This window comes from Carex rostrata, chromosome 5 (genome assembly GCF_964058835.1).
Source record: "Carex rostrata chromosome 5, lpCarRost1.2, whole genome shotgun sequence".
NCBI classification, from domain to species: domain Eukaryota; kingdom Viridiplantae; phylum Streptophyta; class Magnoliopsida; order Poales; family Cyperaceae; genus Carex; species Carex rostrata.
This window is the reverse complement of record NC_135922.1, coordinates 5,515,140-5,542,437: the sequence shown is the minus strand read 5'-3', so window position 1 is coordinate 5,542,437 and position 27,298 is coordinate 5,515,140. Positions and strand designations below refer to the sequence as shown.

General features: G+C 34.8%; 3 protein-coding genes across 3 annotated transcripts in view; all 3 read left to right on the top strand.

Annotated features, from left to right (window-relative positions):
• The window catches only part of LOC144554315 (glyoxysomal fatty acid beta-oxidation multifunctional protein MFP-a-like), a 60,558-nt gene extending 36,937 nt beyond the window's left edge, over window positions 1-23,621 (top strand). The window contains exons 16-18 of the mRNA XM_078302643.1: window positions 22,499-22,647; window positions 22,815-22,952; window positions 23,451-23,621. Of these exons, the coding sequence (XP_078158769.1) occupies window positions 22,499-22,647; window positions 22,815-22,923 (258 nt within the window). The 3' untranslated portion in view covers window positions 22,924-22,952; window positions 23,451-23,621. The remainder of the gene's footprint in view (window positions 1-22,498; window positions 22,648-22,814; window positions 22,953-23,450) is intronic.
• LOC144554316 (putative disease resistance protein RGA3) lies at window positions 9,975-12,031 on the top strand. The gene is made up of 2 exons (XM_078302645.1): window positions 9,975-10,385; window positions 10,559-12,031. The coding sequence occupies exons 1-2, from the start codon at window positions 10,026-10,028 to the stop codon at window positions 12,014-12,016; spliced, it is 1,818 nt and encodes a 605-aa protein (XP_078158771.1). The 5' UTR covers window positions 9,975-10,025; the 3' UTR covers window positions 12,017-12,031.
• LOC144554320 (disease resistance protein RPP4-like) lies at window positions 16,867-20,927 on the top strand. Its single transcript, XM_078302649.1, has 4 exons — window positions 16,867-18,116; window positions 18,447-18,798; window positions 19,498-19,546; window positions 20,548-20,927. The coding sequence occupies exons 1-2, from the start codon at window positions 17,220-17,222 to the stop codon at window positions 18,723-18,725; spliced, it is 1,176 nt and encodes a 391-aa protein (XP_078158775.1). The 5' UTR covers window positions 16,867-17,219; the 3' UTR covers window positions 18,726-18,798; window positions 19,498-19,546; window positions 20,548-20,927.
• Window positions 23,622-27,298: the final 3,677 nt, after the last annotated feature.

The following is a 27,298-nucleotide window of genomic DNA, read 5'->3' as shown; positions in this document are numbered from 1 at the left end:
TCGACCCGGATATAAATTAGAACACAAGTTAGAGTCATCTATCTTTTTCAGCTCAGATGAAGTGAGAATTGAATGACTTGATTGAATGAGGAGTTTCGAACTGGGAATTCTTTTTCGATTCATAGATTGAAGGAAGATACGTGGAGATTGTTTGGCTCATGAGACACGTGGATGGAAATTAATGGCTAACGAGGAGTCCCCTGTTTACAACAGTGTACCCAATACATTGACCTAAGACCGTACGTCAGCAGGAGTGTATCTAGATTAGCTTTGAGAAACAAACATAAAACAGTAATCAGATTTCATAAAAAAAAAATTCATCAAAAAAAAAAAAACCAGTAATCAGACGAGTAGATTTCTGCCACGTTGATATCGGAAGGATGTAGTATTGTAATAGGATCTGTTTCCAGGGGATTTGCTGCATTCGCAAGGATAACAGAAGTTTTTCAAAATTAATTAGTTCCAATTTATTGCAAACTGAAGTTTCAATGGATTTTATTTAATTATAATTTTATACTTATTTAATCCTTTCTATGCGTACGTGGAGTGGTGAGTTGAATATTAATACAAAATCTTTCTATATATGCGTATGCGATCACGCTCGTGACTAGGCCCAAATTTTCTATACATGAGTCAGGCTCGTGAGCTCGTGAGCTGAGTCAAGTGTTTACATTAGTCGAGCCGAATCAAGCCAGCTGAGTTTTTTCTTTCAAAATCGAGCTGAATCGAGTTCGAGTTTTTTTCAGTTTCGAGTCCAATTCGTCATGAAATATTGAGTCGCTCAACTCATCGATTCGTGAGCCAGCTCGACTCATTAGCAGACTAATTAGGACCGTTGTATAATAATCTAAATTATAATAAAATAGTCACACAAGTGATGTTTGGTCACGACACATTTGAGTACGATGTGAGACCAAAATTATGGCGTGTTAGTCACGACACAACATGTTTTTTTTTCAATTTAAATAAATGTAAGGAATTGACTTTGAAACAGAGCATGTTGGAGCAAAATTACTTTCAAATGATAAATTTTCTTTTTTTCACATTCAGTACACACACTAATTAGGATATGTTCGTTTGTCACGGAATTATACGGAATGAGATTTGATGGGGACGGAAATCCACTTTTGAAAAAGTGGGAACCCATGGTTATGTGTATGTAAGGGTTTGATAATGGGAATGTGCTCAAATGAGTGTTCGGTTGTACTGTGAGATTAGCTGTGAAAAATCTTATTTTTCTTTCTAAAATGATTAATATTATACAATTATTCTTATTTATAAAATTATTAATAATATAATTAAATAAAATAGGAAAGTGGATACAAATAAATTAAATAAATATTTATAAAAATAAAAACTAACATATTAATGATTTTAAAATAATATATATTTAATTTTTTTTACATACTAAGGACAAGACACGAAGTATTTAAAATTTTAAATTATTAGCTAAATCCAATTTAATATTAATAATTATGATGAAATAGCTTAATTATGCTAAGAAGTAACTAATTTTTATCGATTGTGATAAGCTGTGCCAATTGGAAAGAAAAAAATGAGCTTTGATTAAATTTGTTTTTTCCCATAATTAAGAATAGTGTTATTAGAAGAGAAAAATAAAACTTCTTGGGATTGAATTGGGAACTCAAATAGAAAAATACCATGCTGCCAAACGCATATGGGGACGAAAACTCATATTTTGTTTTTTGCTATCAAAACCCAAGCAACCTAACGGGGCCTAATTTATTTGATCTTGTGATCAAATCACCACTTTTTATCACATCTTTACAAGATAAATAACACAGAAAATTCGAAAAAGACTGACTGTTACATTCAGAAATTTTAAAACTTGATTAAATTGATAAATCGATCAATTTGCTTAAATAAAAAGTTTAATTAACTTAACGATCGTTCAGAAATTGTCTGACCGACTAAAATGAAACGAAAATTTCGTAATATAAATGATGTATGAAATTAAGTATAATAAAATTTAGAGATTTAGAAATAAAATAAAATATATCACTAGGAATAAAATTATAATTATTTGGTAAATCAGAAACTTAGAAAATCCGTTACAATTCTTTTGACCGTTTTAGGAAAGAAGAAATTGATTTAATTAGATTCGTGTAAAGGAATAAATAAATTGAATTCCAAATAAGAGCATAATTATACGGAATTATTCGTACAATTGGATTTTAGAATTTATAAAACTAGTTTAATTAGGAATTTTAGAGATTTAATGGAATATATAAAAATTATATAAATTGAAAACGAATTATTCGAATCTTAAATTTAGAGTGTTAAATACACAAATTTTATGTACAAATATAGTTACAAAAATATTATGAACTTTCGACTCGAATTTATAAAAGAAACGGATCATAAATCAATTAAATGAGACTATACTTGAATTTCAGAATTTTGTGAACCCTTAGATTTATTTCAACACGGATCTTAAATGTTGTAAATTAAGTGTTGGAATTTCATTAGCCACCCATCCCACCCAGCACGAATCTTAAAGCAACTCATTTAATATCCCACCCTCTCCCTTCTCTCTTTCTCTCCTCTCCCTCCCAACCCGTGACAGACCCAGCCCCCCTCCCCACCCGTCCCCTTCCCTCCCTGTTACGCCAAAGGAAAGGAAAAAAAAAGAGAGGGGCTCCGCCCCCTCCGCCCCATCCCGTCGCCGGCGAGCCGTCCACGCCCACGCCCCCCTCTCCTCTCTCTCTCCTTCTCGGTTTGGGAAACCCCAAACCCCACTCCCTCTCCTCTCTTCTACACCGAAAAACAGGGGGCCCCGCCCCTCCCCTTCCGCCGCTGCCACGGCCAGCAGCCCGCTGCCCCACTCTCTCCTCTCTTTCCTTCTCGGTCTGACCCGCCAGAACCGCCAGACCCGCCAGACCCGCTTAGGATCCGAAACCCTAGAAATTGGGGGTCCGTCCTTGTTGCTTGCGGGTGCTAATCGGGTGTCTCTTGGTGCAAATATGGTGGTTGGAGACGCTAAATCAGCGGTGGTTGATTCAATTTTGGTGGCCACAAGGCACGGCGAAACCCGCGGAACCGATCTCTTGTTTCGACATTTTCTCTTTCGGTTAATTTCTAAAATTCTTAATTTGTGTTTTGATGAATTGATTAATGTCGTAGGATGTGAAATTGTTAGTTTCGAGTACGGGTTGTTGATTTTCCCGACTCGATCGAATTTCTCGAATAAATTAAGTATAAGGGGTTATATTGCAAAATGATTTTTATTAATGGTTGGAATTGTAAAATATAGGACTATAGTGATTTGTATGAATTAAAGGGACTGAAATGTAAGAAATGATTTGTTTGAGATGGTATTGTCTGTTATTGCGACTGGGCGTTTGATTTCTGTGATGACTTGTGTGGTGCGGGTACTAATGTACCTGTCCAGTGTAGACACTAGTATGGTTCTGAATTGATTACCAGACACTTACTTGAGAGGGACCATATTGCAAATTAATTATATTTAGGGGTATGAATTATAAAATATAAGGCCTATGTGGGTTGTATAAAAATAAGGGACCAAATTGTAAGATGTAAATTTAAGGCTATGGCCGGCCATGCATGTGAAGTATTATAAATTGAGCCATATGTGAATTGAAATAATTGTAAAGAGGTCTTAAATTGAAATGTTGGTAGAAAGGCTTTGAAATAACTTGTTATGACCATATGTATGAATTTATGTGAGATTGTAAAAAGGATTGACACCAAAAATATATGAATTTCGTTGAGGAAATTATAAAGAAAGTAATATCACTCAAGTAAGCCGATAAATCGTCGAACAATGATCTAAATTAAGTATACGTGTAATATAGGCATAGGCTCAGTCGAGCAAGACGTTGTGAGGCAATTCGAGACGCCCGATCCTTAAATTAAGCGGTACGCTTGTCATAATAAGGTGCAGGATTCTTGGACTTGTTTGATACTTTATTTTCAGGAATTAAACTGTGTTTTCGTTTGTCATGTTGAATATCATTGATTGCATCACTGAATTGCGTAGAGCATTTGCATAGCCCAATTAAATTAAACTCGAATTGATCTGAATTGAATGATTTGCATGCTGGTATGGTTATAGGTTATGTTGATCTATTGTGATCTGATTTTGATTGAAAGTCACCACGAACTGTGTATGTGAATGTATGTAAATGGATTTACGAAGTTAAGCACTTGGATCCAATGAATTTGCCAAGTCGGGCTGTAAGCTGACTTGGATTCCCAGGATCCTAAATGGCCTTAGGTGAACGGCCCTCGATATTCCCAGTACCGGTTGGGACGAGGGAGGGTGATTATGTTATGAGATGTGTGATTGGAAATCGTGGGTGACTTGTGTAACGTCTATGGCTCGGTAGCATTTTCCTACGTGTTAATGCATTTGAACGATCGATTGAATATGACGAATATTGGAAACGATTCTCAAAGTGGATTTTCTTTATGTGATTCGAACCAGACCGTAATAACTGTTAAGCCAAGCGATTACAGATGGGTGTCAGATAAAGGGTCCAGCGGTTGGCCATCTGTAGGTGTCAGTAACCCTACAGATGTGGGTTTGATAAAGGTTCAGCTCGAAAGAACATCTGTAATTGCTACAAGCCCTAATGAACTGAGTTATGAATCGAGTTAAGTCAAAATATATGTTGTGTTTGAGATTCATCTTGGAAATTCCGTAAACTGTGTTTCAGGTTGATTAAACTGTTGTCGAGTAGTGGCATTCTGTTATTTATGTTTTCTTATATAACTGTTGCATTGTTATTGTTTGGGTTTCATTTTTGAATATAGAGTTTGATTGCAAGTCCAATAATCTAAACTGTGGCAAATTTCGCACTGAGAATTTTGACCCCAGATAGATACACGCGGCAGGCTGTCAGACCCCGGTGGATTTGGGGTGTGACACTGACTGAACTATTTCTTGAATCCATCCATGATTTCAAATCCTCAAATAACGCTAAGGAGGACTGAATTATTGACTCAAGGTGGTGGACCGATTCAATGGTTCCGTAAACAAAATATGTGTAGCTTGTTATGTGGAAATATAAACAAAAGTGGATCAAACCATTAATTCGGTTGCCCTCCTACTTAGTTCAAATCAATAATTCGATCCTTATTATTATTGTTAGAAAACAACAAAATCAATATGATTCATGAGTCATGACAAATCGGATTTTTTTATTTCTAAAATAAAAAAATGTTTAGTATATCATTCACTTATTTTATTTTACAATCATTTAATATTTTTGGTGGTGTTAAAACATAAAAAGTATTTGGTTTTTTATATCCAATGAGATGTTGACAATATAATATATATTACAATAATAGTTGCTACTTGCTAGTGGACCTCAGATATGAAAAACAACAACCCGTGACTGAGTGACTCTTTCCAGGAATCCTGACAGCCTCCATCCAATAGCTGCAAGTCCCCATACATTTAATCTGCTTTTGCATATAGGTCCATAATATAATTTGATTTACATTTATGACTTAAAAAATTATCATTACCATTTCTCAAAAGGAAAAAAATCTGCTCTTCCAAAGTTTTGTTATTGATTACAATAAAAATTGTAATCAATAAATATAACTGATAACTAAGTACTGTTAAATTATTTCCATGTAGCAAGTTCTTTTTTTATATTTTTTTAACCACAATTAATTACATAAAAAAAAAAATTCAGAATTCAGATGAAACCATGGAAACAATTTAGAACAAATCATTAGAAAAAATCCATTAGAAAAATCAAACTAAATTTAGGAGGTCCGAATAAAATCAGGAAATAAATCTGCCACGAAGGATTCTGACTGATTTTTAAAACCAGTTCCATAAAATCAGACGGTTTCTACAAAATTAAGTTTAACTTATTTTATTGTCCTTAATTATTTGGTTGATTCTGACAGATTGTAACTGGTTTTAAGAATCATTTGATTAATTTTCCTTTAGCATGTAACATGTCTATCTAATTATAAATCTTTAAAGTAGATGCATTTGATATATAACATGTCTATCAAAATATATAGGCTGGAATTTTTTGTCTACAATTAGAAAATTTTTATTTTGCCCATTTTTGTGAAGATTGTAGAAGAAAAAATCATCTGTAGATCGAGATGTACTCTGACATTATTTTTAACTTGTAAATTTACTTTTATATTAATTTATTAAGAGCAATGATTTTGATTGTCGAGAGTACTTAATTTATAATTAACATAGGAGGTGTATATCTAGTGATAGCTAAGGAGCCGAGTTTTTTAAAAATACCCAAATTTATTAATATTTTATTATAAATAACCAAAACTTTGCCAAAATTATATTTTTACTCAAACCGTAAGGAAATCTTACGGTTTGAATTAAAAATCCAAACCGTAAGATTTCCTTAAGGTTTGGAATTTTTTTTTTTGATTTAAAAATGCGGACCATATATATTTCTTACGGTTTGACTTTTTTTTTTAGCCCAATTTGCACCTCTGATTAACATATCAAAACACCTTCAAATATCATGAAAATTTATCGACATGCATTTTTGACTTCATAGAACAAGACTGTGAAGTTTTATACAAAATCACAAAACAGATCGTGAGATATCGGCTCTCAAAAATTGCCCGAACTGCTGAAGGAGTGCTTCTGAGCCCAACTTTGCACCTCTGGTTAACATATCAAAACACCTTCAAAAATAATGAAAATTTACCGACATACATTTTTGACTTCATAGAACAAGACTGTGAAGTTTTATACAAAATCACAAAACAGATCGTGAGATATCGGCTCTCAAAAATTGCCCGAACTGCTGAAGGAGTGCTTCTGAGCCCAAATTTGCACCTCTGATTAACATAACAAAACACCTTCAAAAATCATAAAAATTTACTGACATGCATTCTTGACTTCATAGAACAAGACTGTGCAGTTTCATACAAAATCACAAAACAGATCGTGAGATATCGGCTCTCAAAAATTGCCCGAACTGCTGAAGGAGTGCTTCTGAGCCCAAATTTGCACCTCTGATTAACATATCAAAACACCTTCAAAAATCATGAAAATTTACCAACATGCATTCTTATCTTCATAGAACAAGACTGTGAAGTTTCATACAAAATCACAAAACAGATCGTGAGATATCGGCTCTCAAAAATTGCTCGAATTGCTGAAGGAGTGCTTCTGAGCCCAAATTTGCACTTCTGATTAGCATATCAAAACACCTTCAAAAATTGCCTGAACTGCTGAAGGAATGCTTTCGAGTTTTAGTTCAGTTTAGCTATATTATGTTTTATTATGTTTGAGTTTTCAGTTTTGTTATGTTTTTTATTATCTCACGATCTGTTATGTTCAGTTTAGCTATATTATGTTTTATTTTGTTATGTTTGAGTTTTAGTTCAGTTTTAGTTCATGATTTTTGAAGGCGTTTCGCCTACCTTGCAGTTCGGGCAATTTTGAAGGTGTTTTGATATGTTAATCAGAGGTGCAAATTTGGGCTCAAAGCACTCTTTCAGCAGTTCGGGCAATTTTTGAGAGCCAATATCTCACGATCTGTTTTGTGATTTTGTATGAAACTTTACAGTCTTGTTCTATGAAGTCAAGAATGCATGTCGGTAAATTTTCATAATATTTGAAGGTGCTTTGATATGTTAATCAGAGGTGCAAATTTGGGCTCATAAGCACTCCTTCAGCAGTTCGGGCAATTTTTGAGAGCCGATATCTCACGATCTGTTTCGTGATTTTGTATGAACCTTCACAGTCTTGTTCTATGCAGTCAAAAATGCATGTAGGTAAAGTTTCATGATTTTTGAAGGTGTTTTGGTATGTTAATCAGAGGTGCAAATTTGAGCTCAGAAGCACTCCTTCAGCAGTTCGGGCAATTTTTGAGAGCCGATATCTCACGATCTGTTTTGTAATTTTATATGAAACTTCACAGTCTTGTTCTATAAAGTCAAGAATGCATGTCAGTAAATTTTCATGATTTTTGAAGGTGTTTTGTTATGTTAATCAGAGGTGCAAATTTGGGCTCAGAAGCACTCCTTCAGCAGTTCGGACAATTTTTGAGAGCCGATATCTCATGATCTGTTTTATGATTTTGTATAAAACTTCACAGTCTTGTTCTATGAAGTCAAAAATGCATGTCGGTAAATTTTCATTATTTTTGAAGGTGTTTTGATATGTTAACTAGAGATGCAAAGTTGGGCTAAAAAAAAAAATTAAACCGTAAGAAATTTATACAGTCCGAATTTTTAAATCAAAAAAAAAAAAATTTCAAACCCTAAGGAAATCTTACGGTTTGGATTTTTAATTGAAACCGTAAGATTTCCTTACGGTTTGGATTTTTAATTCAAATCGTAAGATTTCCTTACGGTTTGGGTAAAAATATAATTTTAGTAAAGATCTGATTATTTATAAAAAATAATATTAATAAATTTTGGTATTTTTAAAAAACTCGGGCTAAGGAGGGTACTTAATTTTTATTAATACTTGAATTAATGGAGCCCAGTGCCCAGCGAGACACAAAAAGGCTTGCCATTGCTGCTATGATTCCCTCTAGAATTACTTGTCAATCGTACAATGATACAAACCAAATGCTGTCTTTAATTATGTTTAATTGTTTAGCATGCAGCAATGGCAAACTCAAGTATTTATTTGCCAGATTGGTTGTAGGCTTAACTCTTATATAAGTAAAATAAAAACAAACATATAATATTGGCAAGATGCTAATAATGAATTTAGTATTTTTTAATGAACAGACGATATATTATATATATTAATATTGGAAATTCTTGGGAGAACACTGAGACACTCATTTAATTACAAATATTGTTTTTTTAAATAAATTTTTCTGGAACAAATAGGAGCGGACATGGACCGAATTTTTTTAGTTAATACTTCAATAATACAAAATTAAACAATCACCATTCAAAACTTCAGATTTTAAATTTTACCATCCACGCATCCTAGGATGCACACCAAATTAATTTTGTTTTGGTAGGAAGAGCACTAATATATTTTTTTTAGTTTTGTTATGTTCTGCTCTGCGTATAATTTGTAATATAAAACGTTAACCAGATTGTGAATATAATTTGTAGTAATTTGTGCACTAACTTACATAGTACAAAACGCTGATCTGATTGTGTGTATAATTTGTTGTGGTATTTTTTTAGTTCAAATTTAGTATAATATTTATTTGTTATACATGTGCGTTTTATTTTCTACAATTTCACCATCAAATTTGATGTATACATATAATTCTAAGCACTGCAAAACAAATATAATAGAACAAAAAAAAAAATTGGTGCACTTCTTAAGAGTGTGCACCTAAAAATAAAGAAAACTAAAAAAAAGGAAAACCAATTTGGTGTGGATTTTCAGCTGACGCATCAAAAAATTTGATGCATGTCATGGAGGTGCATGGGTGGTAAAAATTAAAATTTGAAGATATGAGCGGTGATTATTTAATTGTGATTAATTGAGTTAACAACTAAAAGGTTTCAAGGATGGATTGATATTTCTGAATTTTTTTTTTAAAAACCATAAATAAGAAACAATATGTTATCAAATCAACTTGATTGTTTTTTTTTTTTTTACAAAACCATAAGAACTGAAATAACATTTCGGTCTCAATTTTTTTTTCGGGACCAAAATGTTATTTCGGTCCAATGTGTTTTTACAAATTTAATCATCATTTTTTTTATCGAGACGTACGAAAATGGGTATGACCGAAATGTTGTTTTGGACTAATTGATAAACTATTTTTATTTTTTAAATATTGTTTTGGACTAATTTCAATATGTAGTCAATGTCTTCACTCATAGTCACAATGGTCATAATACCTTATCTTTATGCACCGGCAGCACATGCACACCACCAACCGCCAACTACCAACCAAGATATTTAATTTGCAATAATTACTTTACGTACGGAGTTGACTCAGAGTCTTCTCCGACTCCCCAATTATTTATTTTTCAATCTAACATATCTATGTTTCCATTTTCATATCAACAGCACAAGAGAAAAGAGAGTTTGCAATTGTAGAACCATCATGGGTCTAGGTGGAGTGATTAACAACCTTCTCTCTTTGGGCACCAAATTGCTGCCCTCTGTCATTGCATCTGCACAAGCTCCGTCTTCTTCCAAGTGTCCTCCAGCAGATCAAAACCACCAAGTTGAGGCTGAATTGAAAAAACTGATGGGGATGCTGGAGCGGATCAAGGCCACGCTGTATGATGCCGAGCAGAGGGAGATCAGAGATGAGTCAGTCAAGCTTTGGTTGAAGGAGCTCAAGGGTGTTGCGTATGATGCAGAGAATGTACTGGATGAGTACCACTACGAATTCTTACGGGCAGAAGTTGAGGCAAGAGATGCTTCTTCACAAGATTCTCGTAAAAGGAAGCTAATTCAGGTAATTAATTTAATTTAACTTAATTACCTTTTGCAAAAGCTTTTCTGTTCAAGAATTGCAAAGAGTAAATAATGAAATTGCTTATGAAATGCAAAGACCTGTAATATACAACTAGTTGTGTACAAGAACATTATAGTAGGTCATACATTCTCAAGGTAATTATAACTCTTCAGGTTCCATACGGCATGCTTGATCAAATTCAGCAAATAAGGAGCAGATTTGATTTGATTACGAAAGATCGGATAGCACTTCAATTGTCAGAGGGAGATGGGCCCATGCGTTACAACAACGAATTGCAAATAGCTCCAACAAGCCACTTTGTAGTTGAGTCGAATATCTTTGGGCGAGAGAGTGAAAAGGAGGAGCTGATTGAAGTATTGTCCTCTGAACGTGATGTTGTTTCGGTGGTGACAATTGTTGCCATGGGGGGCATTGGCAAAACAACCATTGCACAACTTGCCTATAATGATCAAAGAATCCAACAACGGTTTGATAAATTTGGGTGGATGTGCGCATCGGAGGATTTCAATGTTGAAAGACTCACCAAAGAATTCATGGAGTCTGTTACAAAAAAGGGGTGTGATCTCACAAATTTGAGTGTTTTGCAAGATAAAATTCGTGAGGAGATAAGTGGGAAAAGGGTCCTTTTGGTCCTTGATGATGTCTGGAATGACAATAAGAGTTCTTGGGATTCATTTCAGGCTCCTTTTATGTCAGCAAAATTTACAAAAATTCTAGTTACTACAAGGAACGATCCTGTCGCGCGAATCATGCAAACAGAGCCAACATTCAAAATTGGTTGTTTGTCAACTGAACAATGTTGGCAATTGTTCGAACGTTATGCATTTGGTGGCATAGATCAGAATAAGAGCCCAAAGTTGGTAGAAATTGGGAAGCAAATCATGGAAAAGTGCGGAATGTTGCCCCTGGCTGTGAAGTCAATTGCTAGCCTTTTGAGTTATGAGGGGGAAGAAGAGAGTTGGAGAGATATTTTGGAAAGCGAGCTATGGGAGACAGATGCTAGCAAGGAGATATTTCCACCTCTTCAAATAAGCTATGCACGTCTTCCCACATACCTGAAGTCTTGTTTTCTATATTGTTCCATGTTTCCTAAAGATCACGTGTACGATGTAGAAGCTTTGGTGAAATTATGGATGTATCAGGGTTTCATTGAGTCTAAAGGAAACAAGACTGCAGAAAAGATTGGTTTTGAATATGCACAGCAGCTGTGCCAAAGGTCCTTGTTTGAAAGAGAAGGCATGGATGAGAGGAATGATTTGGTTTGCCGGAAGTTTAAGTTGCATGATCTAGTTCACGATTTAGCACGACGTAATTCGGAAAATAGTTGCCTTTCAATTACGTTTAGTAAGCTCCCAATTTTTCCTAATGTATTACATCATTTGTATATTGATGAATATGTGAAATTAGAAGATCCTATTCCCTCTGACAAGATCACTACTCTGCGTACACTCATAATACACTCTTTTATCAAAACCTATTTCGATAGTTTTGACTTTTCAATGGCACCAAAATTAAGAGCTCTACAAATAGGATCCCTTTATGGTAAATTTGATCTATCTCTTTCCTCCATTGGTAATTTGAAACATCTTCGTTATCTTTTACTTTGTTAGGTTTTCTAGGGTTTGAGAAGAGGAAGAGAGAAAGAGACAGAGACAACTAAAAGTGATATTCTGATTAGACTTAGTTCTCTCTCATGACAAGAGACTACATATTAAAGATACAAAGCCCAATGGGCCCGAATAGCAATTTGGGTCAAAACATAACAATCTCCACCTTGAACCAAATTGCATCTAAAACAAACTAAAACATAAAGCAAATGCATAAAGCAAACATAAAGATACACTAGCAACATGCTAGAAACAAAACTAGCTCAAACTAGCTAGAAACAAACTGACACCAAACTTGAACAAAGCTTGAACTTTGCAATTGGAAGAGGCTTTGTGAGCATATCGGCCGGATTTGATTCGGTACCAATCTTCTTCACGGCAACCTTGCCTTCCGAGATCACATCTCGAACAAAATGGTACCGAATGTCAATGTGCTTCGTCTTCTCATGGTACATGCGGTCCTTGGTCAAATGAATCGCGCTTTGGTTGTCACAAAACACCGTAATAGGACCCTCGAAAGAAGACATCTCACCAACAAACGCCTTGAGCCAAATAGCCTCCTTAATAGCCTCGGTAATTGCCATGTATTCGGCCTCAGTACTTGAGAGTGCAACAGTGGCTTGAAGTGTAAACTTCCAACTAATTGCACAATCTCCAAGGGTAAAAACATAACCCGTCAAAGAACGCCTCTTATCTAAATCACCCGCAAAATCCGCATCCACATAACCCGTTAGTGCCTTGCCATTACCAAACTCCAAACGAGCATCAATGGTACCTCTCAAATAGCGGAAGATCCACTTCACTGCTTCCCAATGCCCTTTCCCGGGACAAGAGAGATATCTACTTACCACACTAACAGCTTGAGCAATGTCGGGTCAAGTACACACCATCAAGTACATGAGACTCCCGACTGCACTCGAATATGGAACCTTTTCCATATATTTCTTCTCAGCATCAGATTTTGGGCTTAAAGCGGACGAAAGGTTGAAATGTGCCGCAAGAGGTGTTGAAACAACCTTTGCTTTTTCCATGCCAAAACGGCGTAGCACTTTCTCGGCAAAACTCTTTTGTGAAAGAAACAACTTTCTTTTGGACCTATCCCTTCTGATCTCCATCCCGAGAATCCTTTTGGCGGCCCCCAAATCTTTCATCTCAAATGCCGAACTTAATTGCTCTTTCAACCTCCTAACTTCTTTCAAGTTTGAGGATGTAATCAACATGTCATCCACATAGAGCAACAAGTAAACAAAATCCCCACCATCCAACTTCTTAAAATAGACACAACTATCATAATTGGAACGATGGAAATCAATACTCACCATAAATGAGTCAAATTTCTTGTACCATTGCCGCGGTGACTGCTTAAGGCCATAAAGGGACTTCTTCAAAAGACACACACGGTCCGTCTTTCCCGTAACCTCAAAACCCTCCGGTTGACTCATGTAAATTTGCTCTTCCAAATCACCATGCAAGAAGACGGTTTTCACATCCATTTGCTCCAACTCTAAATCCTTCATTGCCACCAAAGAGAGCAAAACTCGAATGGAGGTATGCTTTACTACGGGAGAAAACACATCATTGAAGTCCACACCTTGGACTTGACTATACCCTTTAGCCACAAGCCTTGCCTTGTATCGAAAATCCGCGGGATTTGAGCCATCAATCTTTCTCTTAAACACCCACTTGCAACCCACAATCCTCTTACTACTAGGAGGCTTTACAAGAGACCAAGTCTCATTTTGTTGCAAGGATTGTAACTCTTCATTCATAGCAGCGACCCAATTGGCTGCATCCTTGGAAGAAATTGCTTCCTTGTAGGAAGATGGCTCACAATACTCCACATCCTCTGCAATTGCCAAACAATAAGCAAAGTCGGAGTATCCATACCTTGTAGGTGGTCGAATTTCTCTTCTAGCTCGGTCCCTTGCCAATGCATATGGTTGTGCCTCTTCTTGGCCTTCATCTAAATTGGCATCATCATGTGAGATCGCATCATCACCTTCTTGGACCGGTTCCTCAAACTCCACCTTCTTCTCAACCTTCTCATTCTCCTTAATAGTCGGCTCGGGTGCAACATCATTTGCCTTCAACATTGCCGACTCATTGAAAATGACATCTCTCGAAATAAGGAACTTGGATGATTCAGGACACCACAATTTATACCCCTTCACATTTTTGGGATACCCAACAAAAACACACTTCTTTGATCTAGGCTCCAACTTTCCTTCATTCACATGTGCATAAGCGGGACAACCAAACACCCTCAAATTCGAATAATCGGCCGGCTTACCCGACCACACTTCTTCGGGTGTCTTCAACTCAATTGAAGTGGTAGGAGATCGATTCACCAAATAGCAAGATGTGTTAATGGCTTCCGCCCAAAACTCCTTACCCAAACCCGCATTTGAAATCATGCTTCTAGACCTCTCAAGTAGTGTCCTATTCATCCTCTCTGCAACACCATTTTGTTGAGGAGTGTGGACCACCGTCTTGTGCCGAACAATCCCTTCGGCCTTACAAAAATTATCAAACTCACGGTTGCAAAACTCCAAACCATTATCGGTTCTCAATCTCTTAACTTTCCTTCCCGTTTGGTTCTCCAAAAGTGACTTCCATTCTTTGAAGGTGCGAAACACATCGCTTTTCTCTTTCAAGAAATAAACCCAAACCTTCCTTGAGAAATCATCAATGAAAGTAAGCATGTAACGAGGACCATTACCTTTAGAAGGCTCGCGAGAAGGTCCCCAAAGATCCGAATGGATATAGTCTAATGTTCCCTTGGTCGAATGAATGGCCGTGGAGAAGCTCAACCTCTTATGCTTGCCAAATACACAATGCTCACAAAACTCCAAGTTGCCCGTGCATTGGCCACACAACAAGCCTCTCTTGCTCAAAATGGTCATTCCTCGCTCACTCATATGCCCCAATCTCATATGCCACAACTTTGTAGCATCTGCATCCGAGATAGTACCCGAACGCGCAATGGCAGCCGAGCCCGTGACCGTGGAACCTTGTAGGAAATAAAGAGTTCCAATCCTCTTTGCCTTCATAATTGTGAGAGCCCCTTTAGAAACCCTAAGGACTCCACCTTCACTTTGGAACTTGCACCCTTTTTCCTCAAGAGACCCCAAAGAAATCAAATTCTTAGACAAATCGGGTATATGCCTCACACCCGTTAACCTTCGGACCTTTCCATCATGGAACTTAATTGTCACCGAACCAATTCCGGCAACCTTACACATGTTGTTGTTCCCCATGAGAACCTTACCATCTGTAGGCTCATAAGTCTCAAACCAATCTCTATTTGGAGTCATATGTTGCGAAGCACCTGTATCCATCACCCAACAATGCATGTCATCAACATTGGTGTCTACCACACAAAGAGTATCAACTGTGTCACACTCGGCCACATTGGCCTCCTCAGAAGAAGTACCTTTAGTATCCGCCTTTTGTTTATTTTTGAGCTTGAAACAATCGGCCTTAATGTGTCCCTTCTTCTTACAATAGTTACACACCAAATTATTGTGCCTAGACTTCGAACGGGTCCTTGTATCTTTCGAGTTTCGGTCCCATGACCTACCTCGATCAACAACTAAACCAACACCTTGACTCCCTTTCTCATTATTGGTCATTTCACTATCAATGTGCAACTTGGCTTGCAAATTGCTCTTAACATCCTCAAGAGAAATCTTGTCTCTACTATAAATCAACATGTCTCTAAATGCCTTGTATGATGCGGGTAATGAGCACAATAACAAAAGCGCTTGGTCCTCATCCTCCACCTTAACATCAATCTTACCCAAATCATTCAAAATAGATGCAAACTCTGAAATATGATCGGAAACTGATGTACCTTCAACCATGCGAAGGGTGTAGAGGCGCAATTTCAACCGCAACCGATTGGTGAGAGACTTCTTCATGTAAATGCTCTCCAATTTCTCCCACAAACCCTTAGCAGTTTTCTCCGATAGGACCTCTTGTAGTGTCGAATTGCTCAAACACAATTGGATAATGGAGAGTGCCTTATCATCCATATTTCTCCACTTACTATCCGTCAACGCATCAATCAAATTATCTCGACCAAAAATGGCATCCTTAACGCCTTGGCTTGACAAAATTGCCGCCATGCGCACTTGCCATAATGCAAAACTCGTCTTCCCATCATACTTCTCAATATCATACTTCGCCGACATATCCATTCAATTTCTCAAACCCAAATTCACAAATCTCCCAAATAAAATACACCGCGAAACCAAAGTAGCAAATTATAATTCAAATAATTAAATCAGAATTACCAAATTGAATCACTTCTGACCGAAATGCAAAAAACCAATTAGATATTGACTCTTTGACCAAAATGTTAAAGTCCAAAAAAAAACTTCAACCAGCACATCAAATAAATTTCCCTTGGTCTACTTGCGCGGTCCACAGAACAGAAAATGAAAAATCTGCTTTGGTTGGTTTGTCGCGGTGTACAGATGGAGAACAATAATTGGGACTGATCTAAAATCGCGGCTCACAGAAGCATTCGCCAAAGAAATCGCGACTCAGCAGAATTTCTCAACGCGATTTGAACAGAAGCGGCTCGCGACGAACGGATCTGACTGGAGAAACGAAAATTGAAAACCTAGTGGCAGCGGAACAGATCTGAACTCTGAAACTACCGATCGAACCGGCGGCGAGATGGCTCTGATACCAATTTGTTAGGTTTTCTAGGGTTTGAGAAGAGGAAGAGAGAAAGAGACAGAGACAACTGAAAGTGATATTCTGATTAGACTTAGTTCTCTCTCATGACAAGAGACTACATATTAAAGATACAAAGCCCAATGGGCCCGAATAGCAATTTGGGTCAAAACATAACACACTTGAACTTGGTAATGTTGAAACGTTACCTGAATGCATATGCTCCCTTTACAGCTTGCGAAATCTCTCTCTTAGGGGAAGTTCTGTCATAGTGTTGCCAAGAAAAATAGGAAATCTAATTAGCCTGGAAGAGCTGATAATTAAAGAATGTGATGAACTCGAGGTGTTGCCTGATTCCCTTTGTCAACTCAAGGCCTTGAGGGAACTCACTATTTTTTCATGCAATAAAATTAAGGAGTTACCAAACAACATAGGAAATGTAGTTAGCTTAGAAGTGCTCAGAATTGAACATTGTTCTGGCCTCCAGGTGTTACCTGGTTTCCTTTGTTGTTTACCTAGTGACATGGGGAGCCTTACAAATCTTAAAACTCTGAAAATCTGGGATACTGGTGTTAGTTGTTTACCTAGCTTGAGCAAATTTGTAGAAATTCAAGAACTAGAGGTGGGGATTGAATGCAAGACAATAGGATGGTTAAAGAATTTTCATGATCTGGGTGGAAAACTCTGTCTAAGTGGATTGAAAAATATTTCCAATTTAATGGATGTCCAATGTGCTAACCTTATGAGTATGCATAACTTGGAACACTTGGAACTAAACTGGAAAGAGGATTCCATTTGGAAAGAGTTTGATATGCCAGAATTGATTGGCACTAGACTGCACAGTATTCAGTTACACATCAAAAGAGGTGAGAACATATTTCTTGAAAAACAGAGTTGTTTTTCGGTGATGGCTAGTCTCCAGCCTCACCCTAATCTTACCAAGCTAGAAATAATCGGTTACAATGGCATTACATTTCCAGAATGGATTGGCAGCCTATGCAAGCTAAAGTATTTGTATATTAGCTCCTGGGATAGTTTGCAGTTCTTAAAAGCAGAGTCCCTGCCATTAGAACTTGAACAGTTGGAAATTTACGCGTGCGATCAGCTAGTATCTATGCCTGGAATACAAAACCTGAAATCATTGGTCAAACTTTCCATCCGTTATTGTAAGAACTTGTGCTCGTTTATGGAACGATCTCCAAGCAAAAAAAAAAAATTGACAAAGAGAGCAGGGGTGGGTTGTGGGACCTCATTGTTGGGGTTGACAAACCTTCCTTCACTTAGAAGTTTGGAGATTTCAAACTGTAAAAAATTGCAAGTATCGGTGCATGAGTTGCTTCCTGCAGAGCCTTGCAAAGTTGAGGTTGAGACTTGCCCTGGATTAAAGGAGTGGTGCTTGCAACATGGAATAATCTACGAGGTACTTCCAAGTTCCTATTATTATATAATATTGTTGGAAGATAATTGATAAGTGTCAATATCTACTTTCTAAGCTTTATTTCTTTTACTCGAATATATAAAGTTTGAATCAGAATATATTAATCTTTACTTTGTTTTTTCTTACCGCGCATACCGTCCAGCTCAGGAATTAATACATTTTTTGGTAGTCATGTCATACGGTACTCTTACATACGAGTTGTCATGGTTGCAATCTGTTTATATATCCTCTAAATTAAACCACCTCGGATGAAATTTATATGATCTGGTGTCAATTCTTAATAAAAAATTCAAATTTCAAATCTTAATTTAGGAACTCCTCCCCGCCACCCCCCCCACCCCCGGTGGAGATGATGATGAGGATAATGATGATGATGAAGATAATGATGATGATGATGATGAAGATAATGATGATAATGATGAAGATGAAGATGATGATAATGACGATGATGAAGATAATGATGATAATGATGATGATGAAGATAATGATGATGATGATGATGAAGATAATGATGATGATGACGATGAAGATAATGATGATGATGATGATGATGATGATGATGATGATGACGACGACGATGAAGATAATTAATGATGATGATGATGATGAAGAAGATAATTCACAACTATGAATCAAGATTTGACAACACTGGCCATAAGTTAAGGTACTTTCTATTATTTAATTTGCTATTTCGAAAGTGGGCTATTATAAATTTGAGTCGAGTATCCCCATCAACCATACAACCAATGTTACTTTTTATCTATATTAGAAAATCCGAATAGGATTAGAAATTTCTATCATGTAAAACAATAAAATCCAGAAATTCTTAACAATGGTAGTTTTGTTGATTTTTTTATTAATATCCAACATTAAATAGAAAATTACAAAACTGCCCATATTTTTTGAGGAATTTTAAAAATTGCCCAAACCACTGAGAATACTGGCAATTCTAATTTTTTTATTTGATTTGACATCATTCGACAAAGCAAAAGATTAAATTTAAGATTTCTGATTTTTCTATTTTAATTAAATAGAAGATGTTATGACTTTTTGATTTTTTTCGGTTGAAATATTAGAAATATTTTATATTTTTTTGAAAATAGATGAAATACTATAGGATAGTATTTATTAGAAAGATTGCGACCAATAACACGGATCAACATTTTTCAGTCAGGATTATTTGCAGCTGTAAAAAAAATTAAAATATTTCATTGTGTGATCTAAAAAAAATATAAAATGTTTTGGATCTGAGTTATTAATCCTGGTTCAAAAGTTAGTTTTGGATAAATAAAGAAATTATTGTGATCCTTCTAGTACATTTAAATTCTAAAGTACTCCATCTATTTTTGTGTTTGTTGTGTAGCGAGGAAGGTTTGCAAGCTAAAGGGTTACTTCACTGCAAGAGAATGCTGGTAATTAAACGAAATTGGGTTTTCAAAACAGTGCCCCTATGAACTAGAAATGCCCAATATTATATTCTGTATTAGTTGACATGCAAAAGAGAATAATTACAACATTGTGTGGTCATTAGTGTGGCAAGTGTAGACTACAAATATATCATTTATTATTCTTTATAGCTGAACAATTTGCATATATACCCATTATAATTATTGCATAGAAAGCTTCACATGCAACAGAGAATAATTACAACATAGTGTGGTCATTAGTGTGGCAAGTATAGACTACAAATATATCACGTATTATTCTTTATAGCTGAACAATTTGCATATATACCCATTATAATTATTTCACAGAAAGATTCACATGCAACAGAACCAGCCCAAAGCTAATATTGTTGTTTGAATGAGGCTATCATACTATGGATATCACGGATTGATTCGTACTATAGATCAATATCTTTATTTCAAAGTCAAAACAGTCAATCTGAACTGTTCATCATGACTCCATATTAAAATGTATGTGGAGACCAAATTTTACCTTTTTTTTTTTTACAATTTGTTTAGATAGGTAGAAAATCACTTGAGCTATAGAATTTTGGACTGGTCGAAAGTAGTGATTCTTTCTTTTTTAGATAACTTGACCGATACACAGCCAAGGATGAAAGTAGTTATTCTTAACCTATATAAAAAATACTAAAATAATTCTGAAAAATGTAAAATTTGATGTCCATGTACATTTTAATATGGAGATCATGTTAAGCTACTCAGATTGACTTTTTGGACTATAAACATGGAGATATCGATCCATAGTACAGACTCATCTGTGCTATGCAAAATACCATAGGCTCTCTTAGGAATATTATTCTAATCTTTTTCTTTATTTACTCGGTACATAATTTTCCTGTTACGTTCATCATTCTACAATAAATTTATACATAAAATGAAAGAAGGTAAAACAATACCGAAATTTTTTTGACTAATATATTTCTCTTTTCAAACCTTGTCTCTGACAGGCAGTAATAGAGGATGTGGATGTTTCACTAAAGCAACAGATATTTTGTGACCTAGAGAAATACTGCAACTCGAATTGCGTGCTTTCTAGTTGCTACAAATACTTCTACAATAGACTTGGACTTGATTGGCCAAAGAACTGCCTCACAAGATCGCATTGCTGGTTCACATTTTTTCAGGAAAGGCCTATTTTTCTCATTAATTAGTTGGTTCTGCATCAATTGTATGCTTGATTTTACTGCCTTTACTACTTTGCACCTATTTTAGTTTTGATTGGGTCACTGTTTATAAGAAAATTTTGGACCATAAAGAAACAGTGATTTTCAAAAATTCAAAAACTAGTAAAAAGTTCAAAAAAATGTAAAATTTGGTCTCCAAACACATGTTAATATGGAGATCATATTTAATGGTTTGAATTGACCATTTGAATTTTTGAAATCACAAAATATGAGCGGGAAGAGCTTTACTTCTCAAAGCATGGTAGCCCACCTTATTCTAGCCTGGCACAAGTGATGCCGCTTTCCTGCAACACCTCCCCTCAAGTCGTGGTTGACCTGCTTGACTTGGCCAAAAAGATTTGCAAAACCCCAATAGTCGTCAGAAACTGTACTGGTTTCGTTGTCAATCACATGTTCTTTCCTTACACTCAGGTAGCTTTTCTTCTGGTTGATCACGCTGTCAATTTGTACTGAATTGACAGGGCAATGGTTGAGTTCGGCATGCCCATGGGACCCTTTAGGTATTTTCTAATTGTAATGTTTTTTATATTGGGGGAACTTCATATAAATCATATTTACCTTTCTAAATTTCCAAAACTCACAAATTTACCCAACTTATTGACTTTTCTATTAAAACTCATTTTAAATTTATAAGACCATCATCTAATTGATCGGTTTCTGAGGACAAATAGTTCATTTCTCTACTTGTGATGCATACAAAGAGGCATTTCTCTACAAATTTTATTAAACATAGAAGTAATACAGTATGTGGACACACATTCAGCTGTGGTTCTATTCTTTTTGTGGAATAGAGTTTAGATGTAAAATATGAAGAACTTTCAAAACAAAGTTTGATTTTTAATTCTTGTTTTATGCCTTTAGACTGGTTGATATGGTAGGATTTGGTGTTGCTGCAGCAACTGGTAAGCAATACCTCCGGAGTTATCCTGAAAGATGCTATAGCTCCTCACTCATTCCATCTATGCTCCAGGATGAAAGAACCGGTAGTTATATGTTCTTCTACCATATGTTTTAATAATTACAAAATAAGCCGAGCTAATAAAAACCCTAAAGAAGATCCAGTTCAGTCCAGTACTGATATAACTGGTACAACTGGTACTAAGGTCTACTGATAAATTTTGCCAGGAGAAGCTTCTGGCAAGGGTTTTTACATTTATCATGATAAGAGAAAGGCAAGCATAGATCTTGAGATTGCAAAATATGTTGAAAAATCAAGGAGGTTATCTGGTTTTGCCGCCAATTCCATGGTATCTTTCAATGTTAACATATACTGTTTTCTTTTCTTTCTACCTATATTCTCCCATTCTTTGTATTTTGTTTAAGATTTTATGGATTAGTGAAAAAAATCAATGAGTCCATGGATTCTAAAATAATTGAAGTGATCAAAATAGTGATGGGTTGGCCTCTTGTAGTACTCCTGAAACCATTCCATGAACAGATATGCTTTTAGCAGAAAAAGTAGGCAGATGTATAAATATGCTAAGGGGGAATTTCACGTATACCCCTCAAAAACTTCAAAATTATGTATTTCCATATATGTCCTTCTAAATTTAAAACACTCACAAATTTACACAATTTATTGACTTTTCTATTAAGACTCGCTTTAAATTTATAGCAGTACCAATTTTGCCCTTTATTAGAAAAGAAGGATGTGTCATTTGTGTAAGAAAAATGTTTTGTCTTCTAATGCAATTGACACACTTCCCCATGACAGATTGCTGGATTAACAGAAAAGGATATAGTAGAGATGTTGTTTTTCCCAGTTGTGAATGAGGCATGTCGGATACTTGATGAGGGTATTTCAGTCAAATTTCCTAATCTGGATATTGCATCCATCATGGGCATGGGTTTTCCTTCTTACAGGTTACTTTTTATTAAAACCCCTCAAGTTTTGTAAATTTGCAATTACTCCCTCTTGAAAAATTAATTCCAATGTGATTCATTCATACATGTTTAGATTGTATTCCAATTACTGATATCATATTTTTCTTTTCTTTATATATATATATATATATATATATATATATTAGGGGAGGCATACTGTTTTGGGCTGATACAATGGGAACAAATTATGTGTATAGTAGACTGATGACTTGGTGCAAATTATACGGTGATTTTTCAAGCCATGCGATTATCTAACCGAAAGAGCAGTTAGAGGATTATCTCTTGTAAGAAGCAATCCTTTAAAATTTTATAATTTGGGTTTATAGTTTTGATGCATGAAATAATAGCCTGCATCTTTTTGTTGCAAATCTGACCACATCTGAAAAAACTGCACAAATCTGACCCAAATAACCCACATTTTCACATAATTTCTTTATTAATAGAAATAATATTAAAATATAGGTTTCTAGACGGATTACATGGGTATTTTGATTCGGTAGAAGGAACCGAAAAAAAATCTGTTCTTTTCTACTTAATTGAAATGCCCATGTAATCCATCGAGAATCCTATATTAATTTAATATTATTTCTATAAAAACAAAATACTGGTATTTTCATGGTACTGTGTCTTCTTTAGTTCAGTTGAGGTTTAAAGTAATTTTTTCTTGGCTTTGTATTTGTAAAAATGGCACCATAGTACCATACTATAGGGCCTGTATGAAATCTGTTTTTGTATTTTACTTATTTTTGCAACTTACACTAATTTGAATTTAAATTGTGCAGGGAGCTCGGATTGATCAGGTGAAATCTCAGTTATAAGGGGTTTAAAATAGTTCCTCTCTGTCTTTAGTTAATTCAAATTAAAGCGAAAGAATAAGTAATGCTGTTGCTCTTTCAAGCTTTCAAGTCTTAAATGATATTCTTTGGATGTAACCCAATATATATTAAACAAAATAAGGAGAGCTCTTCATTGTTTAAATTTTATTAGCTCAAAATTCAAAACTTAAATGTTAAAATAAAATTGTTAGATATGATCTATATTATTTTTTCTATGTACATGTAAAGATTATGTTATAGATTATGATATTTCAACTTGATTTTAATTGTTATCGTGAGCTTGAAAAAAATACATTGATATGAATAATTTTTTTATGTCAATTTTTTAACTTATTGATTCACGTAAAACCAAAATCAAAAGATATTAATTTTTATGTGCATCTAGTGAAATAAACATACAGTCTTGTTAAATTTTCACATTGTGTGATCATTGGTGTGGTAAATTAATTCGTTCATGCTAGCCTCTCTCCAATAAAGACCGAACCATTTGTTCATTTAATCATTTCCATCCATTTATTTAAAAATAAAATAATTCATCTTATTTCTAACAAATTATTATTTTAGTTCCTAAGAATAAAAAATTTGATTCAGTCGTCTCTTGCATATCATATGAGACATGCTTTATTCTCATACCAACACCATCATTTCAATCAAGAAAAGCTTAATGCCTGTCATTATTAAACAAGTGTAACACACACTTGTACTCTTTTTTTGCTAGAAATATATCTTTTCATGAACTAATATTTCTTCTCTTTATATTTATAATTCATGAATCTTGCAGCTTTTAATGAGATCATCATTGTTAATGATTTATAAAAAAAAAATCACATATGACTTAAAAACCAAATGATAGGAGAGCAATAAAAAAAAAATGAGAGTATTTATATCCTCCCAAATCTTGACAGATCACTGACAGGTTTCAACTTGAAAATATTTTTTGTTTAATCCAGGGAACAAAATAAATAAACTGATTTGACAGAGCCACTTTTCACAAAATTATCCCTAATAGTTTTGTATTAACTTAACTTGTATTATGAAAAGCATATTATTATACTAATCGGGTGGTGGCCTCCTTGAGACTTCCTATAATTTTGTCTCCCTTGGCATCCTTATCTCTTAATATTGCTGCAAACATATCTAATATTTTAATTTCCATGATTCTCTCTCTTTTAAGGTTTTTAGGATTCTCTCTCTTAATATTGCTAACAGCTAGTAATTACCTAAGGAATCGAAAAGCAACATATAATATTTACTTCAAATATGCATGTAATATTTTAACGTTAGAGATCGAATATGAAGAATTTAGAGAATACAGAAGCAGTAAAATAAAAAATCTGTTATTACTGTACTAAAATATAATTAATATTGAGCCCATTTCACTTCCAAAATGAGACAAATAATTGGAGAAAAAACATAACTTAAAAAAATTACATTGAAAGATTCAGTGTTCTAAATAGCGCGCTATAGCGTTTTTGGAGACAAAACGCTATGCTATGGCATTAAAACACGCTATTTGCACTACAGACGCTATAGCGGTAATAGCGGTCCGCTATAGCGTATAGCGTGTAGCGCAAATAGCGCGCGCTATGCAACATTTGCTGTTTTTTTTTTTCAATTTATATGAGCTTTAAAATAAATAAATAGTGAAGATATTGTTTAATTTTGATGAATATTACATTATATCAAATTTAAGTCCGCTATAATAATTTTTTCATTTTGCTCTTGGTTTTTTTTTTCAACTGATGATAAATCAAATAAATAATTGCTAAATTATGAAAATTTTAGGGACTAACAAGAATTTCTTCAAGGATCATCTGTTTATTTTACTAGAAGTATGATTTTTTTTTCTTTTCAATTTCTAGGTTATTTTGAAATTTAAATAGAAAAAAAGATAAATTATGTTATGATGTTGAAGATATTTTAAATAGAAAAATATCGATAGTTTATGATATTAGTATTACTATAGATATTTTGAGTCGCAATTTGGACTTTGTATTGGTTCAATATGAATATTATAATTTTTTAATCAATTTGATATTATTTATTGTTCTATGAGATTAAATAATGTTGATATTTAGTACAAATAAATAATATAATTTTTATAAAAATAAAAAACGCTATTTGGAATAGCTTTCGCTATAGCGTCGCTATTCGCTATAACTTTTTTTGGAGGCTTCCCGCTATGACGCGATAAACGCTATTTAGAACCTTGGAAAGATCAAAGAGACGTACTGCATTCTTAAAAACAATTAAATTTAGACGTACTTGTAAAAATATAATTTTTAAGGGACTGAATACAAAAAAGTTGATAGTACTATGGTTTGGATTTGCTTCTCTCTTGGAACTTGGAAGCAACCTGGAAAACGGCCACTGATTGATTAATAATATCTCGCCATGCTCATAAATTCATTTCTTCATTCAATGTGTATGAAATTCGAATAGAGAATGTTTTTTTATTATTAAAACAATTAAGTGACTTAATCTCAACTTTACTTTAAAGAAAATGATTAAGTTTCGTAAAAATAAAGTTTGGGTTACATAGTTGACCACACAAATAACGCCATCGAAATGTTACACAACGTGAAGGGCTGAATATGAATGAAAAAACTATTTATTCTATTTCTCCAAATAATCGCCACATGGTGCATTACCATTCGTCCAAGTAGGTTAGCACCCAGAGGTCCCACTATGTGAATCGAAGATTTTCTCTGGTTACTTTCCTGTGATGTTTCCGTGTGCTATGCTGTTTCTGGGTTTAATTCAAATCCCATGTGCTATGCTGTTGCTGGGTTACCTGTCATGATTTATATGTTCCGTGTTGTGATTATTTGTGTACTGTGATTATCTTTTAAAAATTTGATATGGTACGACATGTCACACGAAAGATCTAGTTACGTAACGTGGTTACACAAGTCATGTGTAATTAGTAGGGCTGCTAATGATTAAGGCTTAGCTCAAACTCAGCTCGGCTCAATGAGAGAAGCAAAAAGATTTAGCTCGTAACTTGGTTCGACTCAACTCATGTAAATATTTAGCTCGGCTTGACTCGATTCGCGAGCCGGCTCAAATTTTTGGTACATATTTCGGCTCATGTAAACACTGTAAAAATTTGGGCATAGGCACCAGCGTGACCGCGTCTAAATTTGTGGTTTTTGTTTTATGTGAATTTATCTATATTACTTCCGTGCAACAGTTGACGATAAGGCAACAGCTCTCTCAGTGGATTTAGAAATGTCGACCCGGATATAAATTGGAACACAAGTTGGAGTCATCTATCTTTTTCAGCTCAGATGAAGTGAGAATTGAATGACTTGATTGAATGAGGAGTTTCGAACTGGGAATTCTTTTTCGATTCATAGATTGAAGGAAGATTTGTGGAGATTGTTTGGCTCATGAGACACGTGGATAGAAATGAATGGCTAACGAGGAGTCCCCTGTTTACAACAGTGTACCCAATTCATTGACCTAAGACCGTACGTCAGCAGGAGCGTATCTATATTAGCTTTGAAAAACAAACATAAAACAGTAATCAGATTTCATCAAAAAAAAAAATTCATCAAAAAAAAAAAAACCAGTAATCAGACGAGTAGATTTCTGCCACGTTGATATCGGAAGGATGTAGTATTGTAATAGGATCTTTTTCCAGGGGATTTGCTGCATTCGCAAGGATAACAGAAGTTTTGCAAAATTAATTAGTTCCAATTTATTGCAAACTGAAGTTTCAATGGATTTTATTTAATTATAATTTTATACTTATTTAATCCTTTCTATGCGTACGTGGAGTGGTGAGTTGA

Bases quoted from the DNA above. Each gene is read 5' to 3' on its own strand.
- LOC144554316 (XM_078302645.1), top strand. From the start codon at position 10,026: ATGGGTCTAGGTGGAGTGATTAACAACCTTCTCTCTTTGGGCACCAAA. The intron at 10,386-10,558 runs GTAATTAATTTA...ATAACTCTTCAG, and splicing joins GTAAAAGGAAGCTAATTCAG to GTTCCATACGGCATGCTTGA.
- LOC144554320 (XM_078302649.1), top strand. From the start codon at position 17,220: ATGGGGAGCCTTACAAATCTTAAAACTCTGAAAATCTGGGATACTGGT. The intron at 18,117-18,446 runs GTACTTCCAAGT...ATCTTAATTTAG, and splicing joins AACATGGAATAATCTACGAG to GAACTCCTCCCCGCCACCCC.